Genomic DNA, 17,003 nt, shown 5'->3' on the forward strand with positions numbered 1-17,003 from the left:
ACTGACCAAGCACCGCCCTACCCCTCCTTCGCCGCTCCGGCGCCACGGCCACGCGCACGCGGCTACGGCGGGAGCTGCGAGGGACCAGCGAGGAGGCGAGGGTCCGCGCGAGGGAGGCGGCGGCGGTGGCTTCCATGGGGATTGGAGCGGAGGAAGGCGGGAGCTTGGGGGAGTGTTGCGCGCGGCCGGTGCTCGCCGGAACCGGCCGGCGTGGGTGGTGGCGGCGGCGAGGAGATCGTGGGGAGAGGAGCCGAGCCGGGGTGGGGTGGATCGAGGTGAGTTCGTGAGAGAGTTTTTTTTAGGGATGAGATAGAGTGTGTGGTGGGGTGGGAGTGGATCGGGCCGGGGTGGACATGCTTAGTAGTAGCGTGGGAGTCTACCTGCGCTACTACTACTTACTTAGTAGTAGCGCCGGTTTTACACCCCTTGCTACTACTGTGGTCTATTCCAGGGGCATTGTTCGAGACAACTTAGTAGCAGCGCGGGTTTATACCCCTCGCTACTACTATCAACTTAGTAGTAGCGCGGTTTTTATACCCCTCGTTACTACTAATTAGCAATAGCGCCCACTTTTAAACCGCGCTACTGATAAACTTTTGTGTATAAGGTTTTTCCTAGTAGTGCTCCTTATTACGCACCAAAAAATGAATACCCCTGCTAGCTGGCACCCACCATAGTGGGTGGCTGACTTGTGGGCCTACTAAGTTGACGAGGACGGAGGGCTTTTTCAAATTAGTCAATATGAACGATTCTAGCTCCAGTGACCGTACGATGTCCATCCAACGGCCATAGTGCTTCTTCAACCTCTGGTCTTCTTGCTTCAGCCGCCCAAAGCAGCGCCGGTCGTGCCGCATGCTCCTGCCTCTCGTGGCCAGCTGTGATGCCGCGGAGGCCTCACCGCCCCCTACTACTCCCACCGCTGGCCCAGGGTATCCCTCTACTCACCCACACCCCCTGTTATTCTGCGGCGACGGCAGCCTCACGCCGCAGCCGAACCAGTGAACCCTCGTACTCCTCTCCGCGTGGGCATCCACTGCGGTGTCTTCCCCGGCTCCGCGTCGTCCCCTTCCTAGGCCTTGCCGTCATCTACCGCCTTGGTGCTCTCGGCGCGGCGTGGTCAATGTGGTCAACGACCGACTTCCATCGAAAGAGTACTGTACGTGGAGAGGCTAACAGTTGGGTCCACGGCCACAGCCCAGTTTTTTGTGATTTGCCAAGTAAGTCGCTTTGTCAAGCCTATTGGGCTACAAATCTTTCAAGACGAGGAGAGCTTCATTCGGCTGGCCGAGAAAATGGCCTATCAGTAATGAGAAATGGGTTATACATTTTTAAAACACATCAAACCGGTAATTAGTTTCAAATATCTTTTTTTTTCATTTCGAGATTTTAAATTACATTAATTTTTATGAGTGGAGAATTTGTTGGATTTTATATTGATATACATTTATTTTTTAAATCAGTTTGAATGTGAGTCAAAATTTTGGGATTAAAAACAGTTCGGACCGCACCGAAATATGCAAAATTTTGTACTATATTTTTTTAACCATGGCCACAATATGGGTTGTAATGCTAACAAAAAGAATATGGGCTCCAAAAAAACCTTAAGAATTAGCAAATGGGCTGTAAATTATTAGAAATAACGGCAGATGGGTTGTATGCTATTTTCCACAGATTTGAGGCTTTCCTAAAAAAGGTTGACGCACAAGCAGTGACTGTTGGATGTCCATCGAACGGCCGTCGTGCTTCTTCAATCTCTGCTCTTCCTGCTCCAGCCGCTCAAACAAGCGCCGGCGGGACTGCCTGCTCCCTCCTCCCCGTGGTCGGCTGTGCTGCCGCGCAGGCCTCACCGCCCCACCGTACTCCCATCGCTGGCCTAGCCATCCCTCTACTCACCCACACCTGCTGTTATTCTCCGGCGACGGCAGACGAACCAGTAAACCCTCGTACAGTCGTACTCCCCTCCGCGTGGGAAACAACTGTCGAGTCTTCCCTGCCTCCGTGTCATTCCCTTCCGAGGCCTCGCCGTCGTCCACCGCCCTGGTGCTCTCGGCGCGGCCTGGTCAACGTGGTCAACGACCGACATGCATCTGAAGTGGACTGTACGTGGAGAGGCCGACAGCTGGGTCCACGGCCGCACGCAAGGAAATGCCTCCTTATTACGCGCAAAATAATGATTCCTCCACCTGACATCAGGGACCCACCGAAAGTGCCTCTGTATTTCGCGAAAAAAACGTTACCGCCGCTGACAGCTCGGACCCACCAGCTATATCTTCGAATGCAAGGAAGTGCCTCCTTATTATGCACAAAAAAATGAATACTCCCCCTGTTAGCTGGGACCCTGTATAGTGACAGGCTGACTTGTGGGCCTACTAAGTTGACGGGGACGGAGGGCTTTGTCAACTTAGTCAATATGCACGATTCTAGCTCCAGTGACCGTACGATGTCCATCCAATGGTCATAGTGCTTCTTCAACCTCTGGTCTACTTGCTCCAGCCGCCCAAACCAGCGCCGGTCGTGCCTCGTGCTCCTCCCTCCCGTGGCCGGCTGCGATGCGGCGGAGGCCTCACCGCCCCCTACTACTCCCACCGCTGGACAGGCCGTCCCTCTACATACCCACACCCCCTGTTATTCTGCGGCGACGGCAGCCTCACACCGCAGCGAACTAGTGAACCCTCGTACTCCTCTATGCGTGGGCATCCACTGCCGCATCTTCCCCAGCTCCGCGTCGTCCCCTTCCTAGGCCTCGCCATCGTCACCGCCCTGGTGCTCTCGGCGCGGCGTGGTCAACGTGGTCAAGGAATGGCTTCCATCGGACGTGGACTGTACGTGGAGAGGTTGGCAGCTGGATCCACGGCCGCAGCAAGGAAGTGCATCCTTATTACGTGCAAAATAATTATTCCTCCACCTGACAGCGGGGACCCACCGGACGGGCCACCGTATTTCGCGAAAAAAACGTTTTCCCCTGACTGCTGGGACCCACCAGCTACACCTTCGCACGCAAGGAAGTGCGTCCGGACAAAAAAAACAAAACGATTCGCCCCCCTGACTGCTGGGACCCACCAGCTACATCTTCGCACACAAGGAAGTGCCTGACAGTCGGGACCCACCTGGTCGAAGCGTACGTAGCGTTGTCATTCTGGTCGCGAACGTGTACGTACATATATACTGGTGGATGTAGAGGCGCGCACGTGTCGTAGTAGAGGCGGCCAGGGTGCAAGAAAGAAAATACGGCCACGTATGTGTACATACGGGCGGGGTCTTGAACGCCTACTCGCGCGTACGTACGGCAAGGGCTTGTTGACATGGTTGGGTCGGAACGGAGAAACAGCGTTGTCGTCATGTTCATGAGGAGGCAACGGAATGCGTCGTGTTCATGGGGAGTCAACAGAATGCGTTGTGTTCATCGGGAGGCAACGGAACGCGTGGGAGCCAACCGGCTGGGTCGGAACGGAATGCGTGGTCGTGTTCATCGAGAGGGCTTGGACGAAACAGGCGATGGAAACGAGGCCTGGCGTACCGCAGAACGGAGGAAACGGACCTCCTACGGTGGAAACGGGGGTCCTATTGATCGGGAGGGGTGTGACGTACCGCAAAATGGACGAAACGGACCTCCTACGGTTGAAACGGGGGTCCTGTTGATCGGGAGGGGTGTGGCGTACCGCAAAATGGACGAAACGGACCTCCTACGGTCGAAATGGGGGTCATGTTCATCGGGAGGGGTGTGGCGTACCGCAAAACAGGACTCCATGGGATACTGTTCATCTCCACCGTCGACCCCCTCCAGCCTCCATGAGCTACTGTTCATCCACCGTCGACCTCCTCCAGCCTCCACCTGCGACTGTTCATCCACAGGCTCATGTTCATCCAGCCTCCACCGCGCGCTACTCCACCGGCTACTGTTCAACAAGCCCTCTCCACGGGCTCCTGTTCAACCACCCCTCCATGGGCTACTGTTCATCCAGCCCTCCACCGTCTACTGTTCATCCTGCCCTCCACGGGGTGGTCCTGTTCATCCAGCCCTCCACGGGGTCCTATTCATCCAGCCCCAACCGGCTCGATCGATCGGGGTCCTGCTCATCCAGAGGCAACACCACGGGGTCTGTTCATCCACCCCCACCAGGAACTGTTCATCCAACCCCCCCCCCCTCCCCGCAATGCTCACTGTTCATCCAGAGGCAGCATCGATCGGCTTCAGTTAGTAGCAGTAGCGAAGGAATCGCTCGATCGTGTTCAGTTAACAGCCATCGATCGATCGCTCGGGTTCAGTAATGCATAGCCTGTAGTGCAATCGCTCGGGTTCAGTTAGAGCCCAACGCCTCGCTCGGGTTCAGTTAGAGCCAACGCCTCGCACACACGCGCGTATGTGTACGAGAGAAACGCGCATCGCTCGGCCCCCGACCTCCCACCGTAACCGGGAACTCCCCGAAATTTTCCTCCCCCTCGCATCTACCACGGTTTTTTCCATCATGGACGGCCCAAAGAATGTCATGCAGATGCGTCTCCGGCTCGCCCAGGACAAAAAGCCCATTTTCTATCATGATTTTTTGTCATAGAAGTAGGAGCCCACCACATCTATGATGATACCGGGTTTTGTCACAATTATCGTCATAGAAGTGTCATATGTATGACAAAAAAAATTCGTTCGGCCCAAAATTTCACGGATGTGTCTTTTTTTTTGTAGTGTAAACTATTTTACTAGCCATAGATTCATCAAAATAAGTAAACAACACAATGAAAACAGAATCTGTCAAAAACAGAACAGTCTGTAGTAATCTGTAACTAACGCAAACTTCTGGAACTCCAACAATTCTAAAATAAATTGTTGGACCTGAGGAATTTGTCTAGTAATCATCTGCAAAAAGAATCAACTAAATAGCACTCTCCAGTAAAAAGTTGAAGCTAATCTCGTGAGCGCTAAAATTCTGTTTTTTACAACATGATCATAAAGACTTCACCCAAGTCTTCCCAAAGGTTCTACTTGGCACAAACACTAATTAAAACACAAAACCACATCTAAACAGAAGCTATATGGATTGTTTATTCCTAATAGAACCAAAAAGCAAGAAACTAAAATAAAATTGGGTTGCCTCCCAACAAGTGCTACCGTTTAACGCCCCTAGCTAGGCACGATGATTTCAATGATGCTCGCATAAAAGATAAGAATTGAAACACAAAGAGAGCATCATGAAGAATATGACTAGCACATTTAAGTCTAACCCACTTCCTATGCATAGGGATTTTGTGATCAAACAACTTATGGGAACAATAATCAACTAGCATAGGAACGCAAATCAAGCATAACTTCAAAACCTTAAGCACATAGAGAGGAAACTTGATATTATTGCAATTCCTACAAGCATATGATCCTCTCTCGTAATAATTTTCAGTAGCATCATGAATGAATTCAACAATATAACCAGCACCTAAAGCATTCTTTTCATGATCTACTTGCATAGAAATTTTATTACTCTCCACATAAGCAAATTTATTCTCATGAATAGTAGTGGGAGCAAACTCAACAAAATAACTATCATATGATTGAAAATTAAGATCAAGATGACAAGTTTCATGGTTATCATTATTCTTTAAAGCATACGTGTCATCACAATAATCATCATAGATAGGAGGCATGCTTTCATCATAGTAAATTTGCTCATCAAAGCTTGGGGGACAAAAAGTATCATCTTCATCAAACATAGCTTCCCCAAGATTGTGGCTTTGCATATCATTAGCATCATGGATATTCAAGGAATTCATACTAACAACATTGCAATCATGCTCATCATTCACATATTTTAGGCCAAGCATTCTATGTAATTCTTCTTCTAGTGCTTGAGCATAATTTTCCTTCCCACATTTTCACGAAAGACATTAAAAAGATGAAGCGTATGAGACAAACTCAATTCCATTTTTTTGTAGTTTTCTTTTATAAACTAAACTAGTGCTAAAACAAGAAACAAAAAGATTCGATAGCAAGATCTAAAGATATACCTTCAAGCACTCACCTCCCCGGCAATGGCGCCAGAAAAGAACTTAGTTGACGGGGTGTGAGTGCCGCTTACCTAGCCTCCCTGACAACGGCGCCAGAAAAGAGCGTGATGTCTACTACGCAACCTTCTCCTTGTAGACGTTGTTGGGCCTCCAAATGCAAAGTTTTGTAGGACAGTAGCAAATTTCCCTTAAGTGGATGACCTAAGGTTTATCAATCCGTGGGAGGCATAGGATGAAAATGGTATCTCTCAAGCAACCGTGCAACCAAATAACAAAGAGTCTCTTGTGTCCCCAACACACCCGATACAATGGTAAATTGTATAGGTGCACTAGTTCGGCGAAGAGATGGTGATACAAGTGCAATATGGATGGTAGATATAGGTTTTTGTAATCCGAAAATATAAAAACAGCAAGGTAACAAGTGGTAAAAGTGAGCGTAAACGGTATTGCAATGCTTTGAAACAAGCCTAGGGTTCATACTTTCACTAGTGCAAGTTCTCTCAACAATAATAACATAATTGGATCATATAACTATCCCTCAACATGCAACAAAGAGTCACTCCAAAGTCACTAATAGGGAGAACAAACGAAGAGATTATGCTAGGGTACGAAACCACCTCAAAGTTATTCTTTCCAATCAATCCGTTGGGCTATTCCTATAAGTGTCACAAACAGCCCTAGAGTTCATACTAGAATAACACCTTAAGACACAAATCAACCAAATCCCTAATGTCACCTAGATACTCCAATGTCACCTCAAGTATCCGTGGGTATGATTATACGATATGCATCACACAATCTCAGATTCATCTATTCAACCAACACATAGAACCTCAAAGAGTGCCCCAAAGTTTCTACCGGAGGATCAAGACGAAAACGTGTGCCAACCCCTATGCATAGGTTCATGGGCGGAACCCACAAGTTGATCACCAAAACATACATCAAGTGAATCACGTGATATCCCATTGTCACCACAGATACACACGGCAAGACATACATCAAGTGTTCTCAAATCATTAAAGACTCAATCCGATAAGATAACTTCGAAGGGAAAACTCAATCCATTACAAGAGAGTAGAGGGGGAGAAGAAATATAAGATCCAACTATAATAGCAAAGCTCGCGATACATCAAGATCGTGCCAAATCAAGAACAAGAGAGAGAGAGAGATCAAACACATAGCTACTGGTACATACCCTCAGCCCCGAGGGTGAACTACTCCCTCCTCGTCATGGAGAGCGCCGGGATGATGAAGATGGCCACCGGCGAGGGTTCCCCCTCCGGCAGGGTGCCGAAACAGGGTCCCGATTGGTTTTTGGTGGCTACAGAGGCTTGCGGCGGCGGAACTCCCGATCTCTTCTGTTCTTCGGAAGTTTTAGGGTGCGTGGGTATATATGGGTGAAAGAAATACGTCGGTGGACCTTCGGGCTGTCCACGAGGCAGGGGGGCGCGCCCCCCACCCTCGTGGGCAGCCCGGGACTCCCCTGGCGTGCACTCCAAGTTTTTCCGGTAGCTTTCCTTCCAAAAATAACTTCTCCAGTTGATTTCATTCCATTTCGACTCCGTTTGATATTCCTTTTCTTCGAAACACTGAAATAGGCAAAAAAACAGCAATTCTGGGCTAGGCCTCCGGTTAATAGGTTAGTCCCAAAAATAATATGAAAGTGGATAATAAAGCCCAATATTGCCCAAAATAGTAGATAATATAGCATGAAGCAATCAAAAATTATAGATACGTTGGAGACGTATCAACTGCAAAGACCTTTGGTGATGATTTCTTCGTGTACCTCGTGGATGATACTCCCACTTCTATTTCAGAAGTGTATGCCTCTCCAGAAGCTGACTACTAGAAGGATGCAGTCCGTAGCGAGATGGACTCGATCATGGCTAACGTGACATGGGAGATCACTGACCGTCCCTATGGTTGCAAACCACTGGGATGTAAGTGGGTGTTCAAAAAGAAGCTTAGGCCCGATGGTACGATTGAAAAGTACAAGGCTAGGCTTGTGGCCAAGGGCTATGACTAGCAAGAAGAGGAAGATTTCTTCGATACTTATTCACCTGTGGCTAGACTAACCACCATTCGAGTATTAATCTCGTTGGCGGCCTCACATGGTCTTCTCGTCCATCAGATGGATGTTAAGACGGCTTTTCTAAATGGAGAGCTAAACGAGGAAATCTACATGCAACAGCCTGATGGCTTTGTGATAGATGGTCAGGAAAGAAAGGTGTGTAGGTTGATAAAATCTTTATATGGCCTGAAACAAGCACCTAAGCAATGGCATGATAAGTTTAATACAACTATGACATCTGTTGGTTTCGTTGTTAATGAGGCTGACAAATGTGTATATTATCGCCATGGTGGGGGCGAAGGAGTTATACTGTGCTTGTATGTTGATGACATACTGATATTCGGAACAAACCTCAAAGTCATTGAGGAGGTCAAATCGTTTCTATCTCAGAACTTTGAGATGAAAGACCTTGGTGTGGCTGATGTTATCTTGAACATCAAGCTACTAAGAGATAATGAGGGTGGGATCACACTTCTGCAATCCCACTATGTTGAGAAGGTGTTGAGTCGTTTTGGATATTCGGACTGCACACCATCTCAAACACCATATGATCCTAGCATGTTGATTCAAAAGTCCAAAGGCATGGCTAAAGATCAATTGAGATACTCTCAAATCATTGGTTCACTGATGTACCTAGCGAGCGCAACGAGGCCTGACATCGCGTTTGCTGTGAGCAAACTGAGCCGGTTTGTTTCCAAACCAGGTGATGTACATTGTCATGTTGTTGAGAGAGTTATGCGCTATCTGAAAGGTACTATGAACTATGGACTTCACTATACCGGATACCCGTCGGTACTTGAAGGGTATAGTGATGCGAATTGGATCTCTGATGCTGATGAGATGAAGGCCACAACTGGGCATATGTTTACTCTTGGAGGTGGCGCTGTTTCCTGGAAGTCTTGCAAGCAAACGATCTTAACGAGATCGACAATGGAAGCAGAATTGACGGCATTAGACACATCTGGTGTTGAAGCCAGATGGCTTTGAGATCTTTTGATGGACTTGCCATTGGTTGATAAATCGGTTCCGGCTATCCTTATGAACTGTGACAATCAGACTGTCATCACCAAGGTGAAGAGTTCAAAGGACAACATGAAGTCCACCAAACACATAAGAATGAGATTAAAAGCTGTCAGAAAATTAAGAAACTCTGGAGTGATAGCGTTGGACTATGTCCATACGGCTAAGAATCTGGCAGATCCCTTTACGAAAGGGCTATCACGTGTTGTGATAGATAATGCATCGAGGGAGATGGGTATGAGACCCACATGAGTTGCCATGGTAGTAACCCAATCTATGTGATCGGAGATCCCGTGAATTAGGACCTGGGAAAACAAGCCAGTGGTGAACTGAGGAGAGTAACTATACTAACCCACTCCGTTGGAGATGCAATACTCTCGATACTGTATGGTAAGATGACTACTGTCTTAATGTGTTCTGAAGCTTATATAAGCAAGATGCTATCCTACAAAGCGATCTTTGGAGGAATACACCTATATGAGCCCGACTGCTGATCACAGTTTATTAGATTGGGGTGATCTCTAGTAAGCTCATGAATAGGCCAGGAGTGTGACTTATATGCTCCACCCGAGGGGTCAGCCTTCGGCAGCCCAGTACTAGTGAGACATGTGGTGAAACTTCTTTACGCCAAACTAACAATTCAAGGTATAGTCCATTGTTCAGTTGTGAAGGTGTGTAGCTACTTGCTCTAGGTGAAGTTCAGCCTTAATAGGTCTTCACTGAAACACGGGTATATCGAAATAGTAATTGGAACAGAGGACACAATGGGCCCTCGAGATCTGGTGGGGGATTGCTGAAATTTGAGATGGGCTCTAGGCCCATATAGCAATTTCTGAAAAATCTCTAAGGGCCCATGTGGGTTATATGGCACTAGGTGTAGTGGGAAATTTAGTCCCACCCCGAAAGTGGAAGAGGAGTTGGACCTCCTTATAAGGGTTTCTCTTCTACATGCTATTGGAGCTTGAGAAGAGAAGAGGCCCTTGCGCACTCCTCCTCCGCCGCCCGCCTCGCCACGCCACGCCTCGTCACGACGCGCCGCGGGTTGCGGGATTGAGCCGAGCCGAGCTCACACCTGACTCGGACGTGGGTCGAGCCCACGTCTCTCCACGCGGTTGCGCCTATATAAGTGTGCGGTGTCTCCTAACCCTAGCCGCCACGAACAGATCACATCTGCTTCACATGCACGCCCACCGTCGTTCCTTTGCTGCTGCTGCCGCCGGTGACTCCATCCCGTCCGCTGCGTACACGGTCGACGGGAGAGCAGGTCTCCGAAACCACGCCCTTCTGGTTCCTGTACGGGGTGAGGGGCGAATAGGTTTTTGGGCAGCAATTACGCGACTGCTCACTTCCGATCGTCTACTTCCTGTGCGTCTGCGTCGCCTTCATCATCACCATGTCCACCGACGCCGAACGTGCCACCGCCGAGAAAGCTGAAGCTGACAAGAAGGCCGCCGAGGACGCCGCTGCTGCCACCAAAGCCGCGGCCTCTGCATGGCCTACTGGAGGGTATAATTCGTTTATCCCGCTCCTATTGTTTTCTGTTTTAGCTATGCTAGCATTATACGTAGATCTTTCTGCAATTAGCGTATTATGTGCTAGTTTGACTGAATATCAGTATGCGTTTATTTGCGTCAATGCCATGCTAGTGATTTACTCGTGGATTAATTTAATCAAGAAATTGTCTATTTACTCAACATTATGGTTGGATGGTTAGAGGACCAGTGGTATTTTCAGTCCATCAGGGTTTGAGTCCTGATGCTTGTAATATTTCTGAATTTATTTCAGCATTTTCGGCAATGTGCTTTTAGTGAGAGGAGACGTTCCCGTTGATGATGAGGCGTCTACGGTGACTTCGTAAATCTCAAGATGATATACCGGCTCAGTCTGTCGTAGATGCTCACTATGAAGATAGTAATTTAGACTAGTGTCATATGCATGACACTAGTATAAGGCTAGTCATAGTGGGGAGTAACTTAGACTAGTGTCATGCATATGACACTAGTCTTTGTTACGACCTTCATAGTGCAAAATAATATACAAGTAGTATCATAGATGATAGCATTTATTACATTATAGACTCATTTTGCTTTGGCTTGCGTTATGTTACAGTACTCCAAACACCTCTCTCTTCATTAACTCTATGCCACATAAGCAAACTTGTCTTGAAATGCGCTATATTACTTGCTAAGTTACTCCCTCTATGGCCAGCCTAAGTTACTCCCCACTATGACCAACCTAAAAAAACAGGGCCGCCTAGCGCCTTTCCCATGCCTTCTCGTGACTTGTCACTTCAATCAAGCACCTTTTGACCAGCGCCGCCTCGCCATTACTCCCCGCGACCCCCGAATCAAAGCCAAGAGGCACTGAGGCCGGAGCGAGCCTGCAGAGAAGCGAGGCGACGGAGGAGAGGAGCCGCCGCCGCCTCAGCAGCAGCAGCAGGAAGATGAAGGCCGTCGGCCCGAACGCCACCGTCGACCTTGAGGGCCTGGAATGCACCTTATGCTTCAGCCCCCTCCGGCCTCCGGTCTTCCAGGTCACCTCTTCACACCCCTTTCTTACAAGATTCTCCCTTCCCCGAGCGAACTGCTATCAATCGATTAAACTACCTCGTTTGATCCGCCGTTGCGTAGCGTCGGGATATCAATGCCATGCCCGGACGGTAAGCGATTTGATGGACGGGGGAGTGATTTATGTTTTACTGTTAGGGTTTGCTCCGCCGCCGGCGGAATGCGGCGGAGGAGGACGCCGTCGCTGGGGGAGGCGTTGTCGATCTCCTTTTTTTTTCGTTGGAAAGGAACCATGTCTATCATGGTTTCAGCTATTTGGCACAGGAATCGCTAGCTGCAGGGTAGTACAATTGAAGTTGCAAGTTGGTACCAGATTTACACTTCCTAGTAGCAAGTTCAACATCACCGGGCTGCGCTCTGACAAATTCCAGCAAGAGGACTGTGTGGCAGACTGATTCAGGATTATGTACTGCTATCCACGTTTCTCATGCTTGTATCGCAATTTTCGTTCTATACGTGGTCTTTTTTGTTCTCCTGCCCAATGTATTTTGTTCTCCTAATGCCAGCCAAGCTCTTTGATTTGAGCAACTTATCCCAACCTGCCCAATGTATTTTGTTCTCCTAATCCTGGTATTATTCGAGCTACACTAAAATCTGTAGGCCATGTATATTGTTCACTTGATCAAAAAAGGTCTTCTCAAATAGGAACAGGAGTTAAAGACTTACTCACTCCGTTCTAATATAAGATGTTTTAGATAATTTCAATGTAGACTACATACGGATTGAAATAGGTGAACAAACACATTAAAATGGGTCTAGATACATGCGTATCAGAAAAATGCTAAAACATCTTATATGTAGGAACAGCGGGAGTACATGTGTAATTTTGTATTGCTTGGCATTGCGTTGATTACTATTTCTTCTTCGATTATTGAGGATTTTTTTTATTTCCAGCTCTGCAGCCTCCTCAAATTTTTTTCATTCCTAGCTTCGGATGAAGTATTCGAAAAATTCCTTCACAACCTCCTCATCACCCTGTTCTGCATTGACTCTCTGCTTCATGGACGATATTTTCTCTTTATACTTTTCACCGAGCAGTTTTGGCATAAGCACTTTGCACAGATCATTTGAAATGCCTTTCATCAGATTTTTTTTCCCCTAGCATGTATCCTTTTTAAATACAGCTCTAGTTTAACATTTCTTGTCAAAACATTCTAGTGTGAATTTGCGACCTGTACAGCGTTTCCAAGTTACCCCATGATTATAAGTTTAAGCAATTAAACTCTACTTTTCAGCATTCAGTTTCGCAAATAATCATGCTCATAAAGTATAGCACATTTTCTTTCTTATATACAGTGGGAAACTTCTGATATTCTTCATCCGCATCTTCTTTGTTCGACCTGCTATGTGGAGCTCCCGGAGAAGAACAAGTCTGGCTGCACCCGGTGCTTCGCAGTAGAGCGTATACTGCAGTCTATCCAGGTCCTTTGCCCCTATGCGGAGTATGGCTGCACAGCCAAGATGCCCTACCATGAGATGGAGGAGCATGAGATGAAGTGCATGCACGCGCCATGCTTCACTGGATCAAACGAAGGGCAGCCCATGGCCCTGCACGATGGGTTACCGTCGGACTCTTACACTTTTGTTATCCAAAATGTATCTCGCATCAATATCAATATCAACAATCGTGAGAGCAAGAAGAAGCATGATAAGAAGAGTTCCACTTGTGATAATCAGTGCTCAGCGGTAATTGTGTATCTAACGTAGAAAAATTATGATAGCTTCAATCTGGCTAGGCACCTCCTGACGCTTGTTTCTCAAATGCAGGGGTCGGTTGTGAAAATGGGTCCTTGCGGCGGTGGTGGCGGCAAACCATGGAAGATGGACATGCGTGGTGTCAACCGTATCATTAAGGTGGTTGTTCGCCACGGCGCCGCGGTCGACGCCATGTCGGTGTTGTATGAGCGGGATGGCCAGAAGGAAAAGACCAAGCTGTGGGGAGAATCTGGGGGCAAGCGCTCGGAGGTACAAGTTACGCTTGCAACAACCATCATATTTCTTCATGTGGATGGGTGTCACTTTGTGAATGACTTGATAGTGACAAATAAATTCATTTTTGGCATGTCTAGATCTGTTTGGAGCCAGGAGAGCACTTGACAAACATCAGAGGCCACTACGGCTTCTTTAACGGCTGGTTCGTGATCAGGTCGCTCACTTTTGTGAGCAACTGCCGCACTTTTGGGCCGTACGGGGAGGAGACAGGCACGGCATTCAAGCTCCCAGGAGCCGGCGGCAAAATTCTTGGCTTCCACGGGCGTTCGGAAGGCCTCCTGGACGCTCTTGGCACATATGTCAAGATGGGCTAGGTATGGACATCTCCTCTCATGACTGGGGAGGGGATATTTGAGGACTCGGGATGCTATGTAATGCTTAATCTAGGTAGGTGCTTACTCTGAACTCTGTTATGTGATGCGTTTCTTTTGCTTCTGCTGTATCGCATTCGCATGTTGGTTGATGAAGGAACATCCCGTAGAGTGAATGCTATACATAAACTAGATGCTTGAAACCTGGTGCTCGTTTCCTAGTTTGATCGAGTGAATGTAATGACTAATGAGGACAGGTAGACCGTGTGTTTGCTACTGTTAAAGCATGAACCTCGAACAGTCTGCTTCGTGCTGAATTGCTGATGTTCTAAACTAGTAGGGGTTCCGGCTGATGTAAGATGTAACATGCATTTTTCAGAAGCGGCAGGCCTGATGTAGCAGAAGAACATACCACATCCGCAGCTCCACACATTCAGTAGGATACGAATACGACCACTTGCATTGCATGACAGATCTTATTGCAACAGGCCAGGTTCAGAGTGTATAAACGGTGTTTGATCTAAAAGTACGCCTTTGTTGAGCGTCACAACAGCTTCACCTCATTGTCCTTGAAGAAGTAACGTTTACACTTGTGCTTGATCATCTCGAGGCTTCCTTGCCCAACATCCTTGACAACTTCCACACCGGCGAGCAACGCAATGCTCTCAAATCTCAAGTTCCTCCGCTTAATTCTTCTGAAGAGCCTCGCGACACAGAACTTGCCAGAGCCCAGCGGCAAGATGTGCTCCCCCGTAGGGATCCATGCCTCTGGAGGTGGCAGATCTTCTTCCCACACGTGCACCAGGGCCGGCGCCGTCGTCGCCTGCGTCATGTCGGCGGCGCAGAGCTTCCCGTCGCTGGCCGAGAAGCCAAACCAGAGGCTGTGCTCTGGGGCGTACACCGCACGGTCTTTGAATGGCAGTGCCCACTCGCCGGCCTTGCTCCACACGCCGTTCTTTACGTCGAACGAGTACGTGCCGGCGCCCATGATGGACATCCAGATCTGTGAGTCACCAACCACCGTGTAGGCGCTAACCGCATAGGGGTGCCGGTGTCGCACGGGCAGGTCGTCGGGATCGAGAGGCGGCGGCCCTAGACGGCTCCAGTACCAGTCCTCCTCCCGGCGATGCCCGGGTGGTGGTCGTCCGTAGCTGAAAACCTTGAAGTAGTGTACCTCGGACCGCAGGTCCATGACGTAGAGGGCGTCGCGGACGGTGACGGACATGGAGGTGCGCCTCGGGTCTATCATCTGGTTCATGCCGCGGACAGCGCGCGAGGCCCCGTCGTAGATGAGGGTGTGGCCTGTGTGGTCCACGGCGACGATGTCGTTGTTGAGGGCCATGAAATCCATGAAGCCGTATCCTTGCCATGGGCAGGACCAGTCGAAGGATATGGCGGCGGAAGGAAGCCGAGCCGTGGCCGGAGCTGGATTTGCCGGTTTTGGTGATCCGGTAGGGTAGAACAAGCCTGAGGGATCGATGCGGTGCAGGTCGAAGGGCGGGCGGCGGCCGCCGGATTTAGTGACCAGCAGATTCACAACACGGGGAAGCAGCATGGTTCCTCTCATTCTGTTTAGATCGGATGAGAACTCACGCGTTGTTCCATCAGAAATAGAGAGGCGGCGCAAGACATGGCATCGATTATGCACGTACCCTAACAACCCCCGTTGTACCGCCTCGGCAACGTTATCTCTGACAACATTTGTGGATGGGCCCGAGCCGAATACTAAGATAGGTACGAAATATACCAGCATCACAGTTTTTGAACCAAGAAATGCTTCTAATTTTTTTTCAATCACGATCAAACCTACTCCCTCCGTTTCAAAATAAGTGTCTCAACTTTTTATATCTAACAGATGAGAAGAAAGAGGGAAGTTACAGAAATAAGTCGGTTACATCCTTTTCTTACTCTTAACTAATGGGAGTGTAGATATTTAGCCTGAACCCTCATCAAAGTTATAGTTTTTCTGTCTAAAAAATGTAGCTGGATCCCTTGACAAAATCCCTCTTTTTGAAGTTTAGGCTTTTCGGTGAAACCGGATGAAACCTCTCAGTGGGACCGAGCTCAGCTGGAATAGGAGGCGCACGGTGGTACAACTGGCAAAGGCGGAATTGCGAAGGCCGGCAATCAGCAATGCTGAAACAGGTGACCCCAGATGCTTCGAGTGCGAAACGACAATAAATGAAGCTACGGTTGTGTTGGAAATATGCCCTAAAGGCAATAATAAAATGGTTATTATTATATTTCCTTGTTCATGATAATTGTCTATTGTTCATGCTATAATTGTATTAACTAGAAACCGTAATACATATGTGAATACATAGATCGTAATATGTCCCTAGTACGCCTCTAGTTGACTAGCTCGTTGATCAATAGATGGTCACGGTTTCCTGACCATGGACATTGGATGTCGTTGATAACGGGATCACATCATTAGGAGAATGATGTGATGGACAAGACCCAATCCTAAGCATAGCACAAGATCGTGTAGTTCGTTTGCTAGAGCTTTTCTAATGTCAAGTATCATTTCCTTAGACCATGAGATTGCACAACTCCCGGATACCGTAGGAGTGCTTTGGATGCATCAAACGTCACAACGTAACTGGGTGACTATAAAGGTACACTACAGGTATCTCCGAAAGTCTCTGTTGAGTTGGCACGAATCGAGACTGGGATTTGTCACTCCGTATGACGGAGAGGTATCTCTGGGCCCACTCGGCAATGCATCATCATAATGAGCTCAATGTGACTAATGAGTTAGCCACGGGATCATGCGTTGCGGAACGAGCAAAGAGACTTGCCGGTAACGAGATTGAACGAGGTATGGGGATACCGACGATCGAATCCCGGGCAAGTAACATAACGATGGACAAAGGGAATTGTATACGGGATTGATTGATTCCTCGACATCGTGGTTCATCCGATGAGATTATCATGGAACATGTGGGAGCCAATATGGGTATCCGGATCCCGCTATTGGTTATTGGCCGGAGAGGTGTCTCGGTCATGTCTGCATGGTTTCCGAACCCGTAGGGTCTACACACTTAAGGT

General features: G+C 48.3%; 1 protein-coding gene across 1 annotated transcript; it reads left to right on the forward strand.

The window, feature by feature from the left end:
* The first annotated feature begins 11,371 nt into the window (after window positions 1-11,371).
* Window positions 11,372-14,305, forward strand: LOC125514327 (jacalin-related lectin 3-like). Its single transcript, XM_048679640.1, has 4 exons — window positions 11,372-11,615; window positions 12,946-13,335; window positions 13,417-13,614; window positions 13,719-14,305. The coding sequence occupies exons 1-4, from the start codon at window positions 11,526-11,528 to the stop codon at window positions 13,953-13,955; spliced, it is 915 nt and encodes a 304-aa protein (XP_048535597.1). The 5' UTR covers window positions 11,372-11,525; the 3' UTR covers window positions 13,956-14,305.
* Window positions 14,306-17,003: the final 2,698 nt, after the last annotated feature.

The sequence above is a fragment of the Triticum urartu genome, chromosome 6 (genome assembly GCF_003073215.2).
Source record: "Triticum urartu cultivar G1812 chromosome 6, Tu2.1, whole genome shotgun sequence".
Taxonomy (NCBI): Eukaryota; Viridiplantae; Streptophyta; class Magnoliopsida; order Poales; family Poaceae; genus Triticum; species Triticum urartu.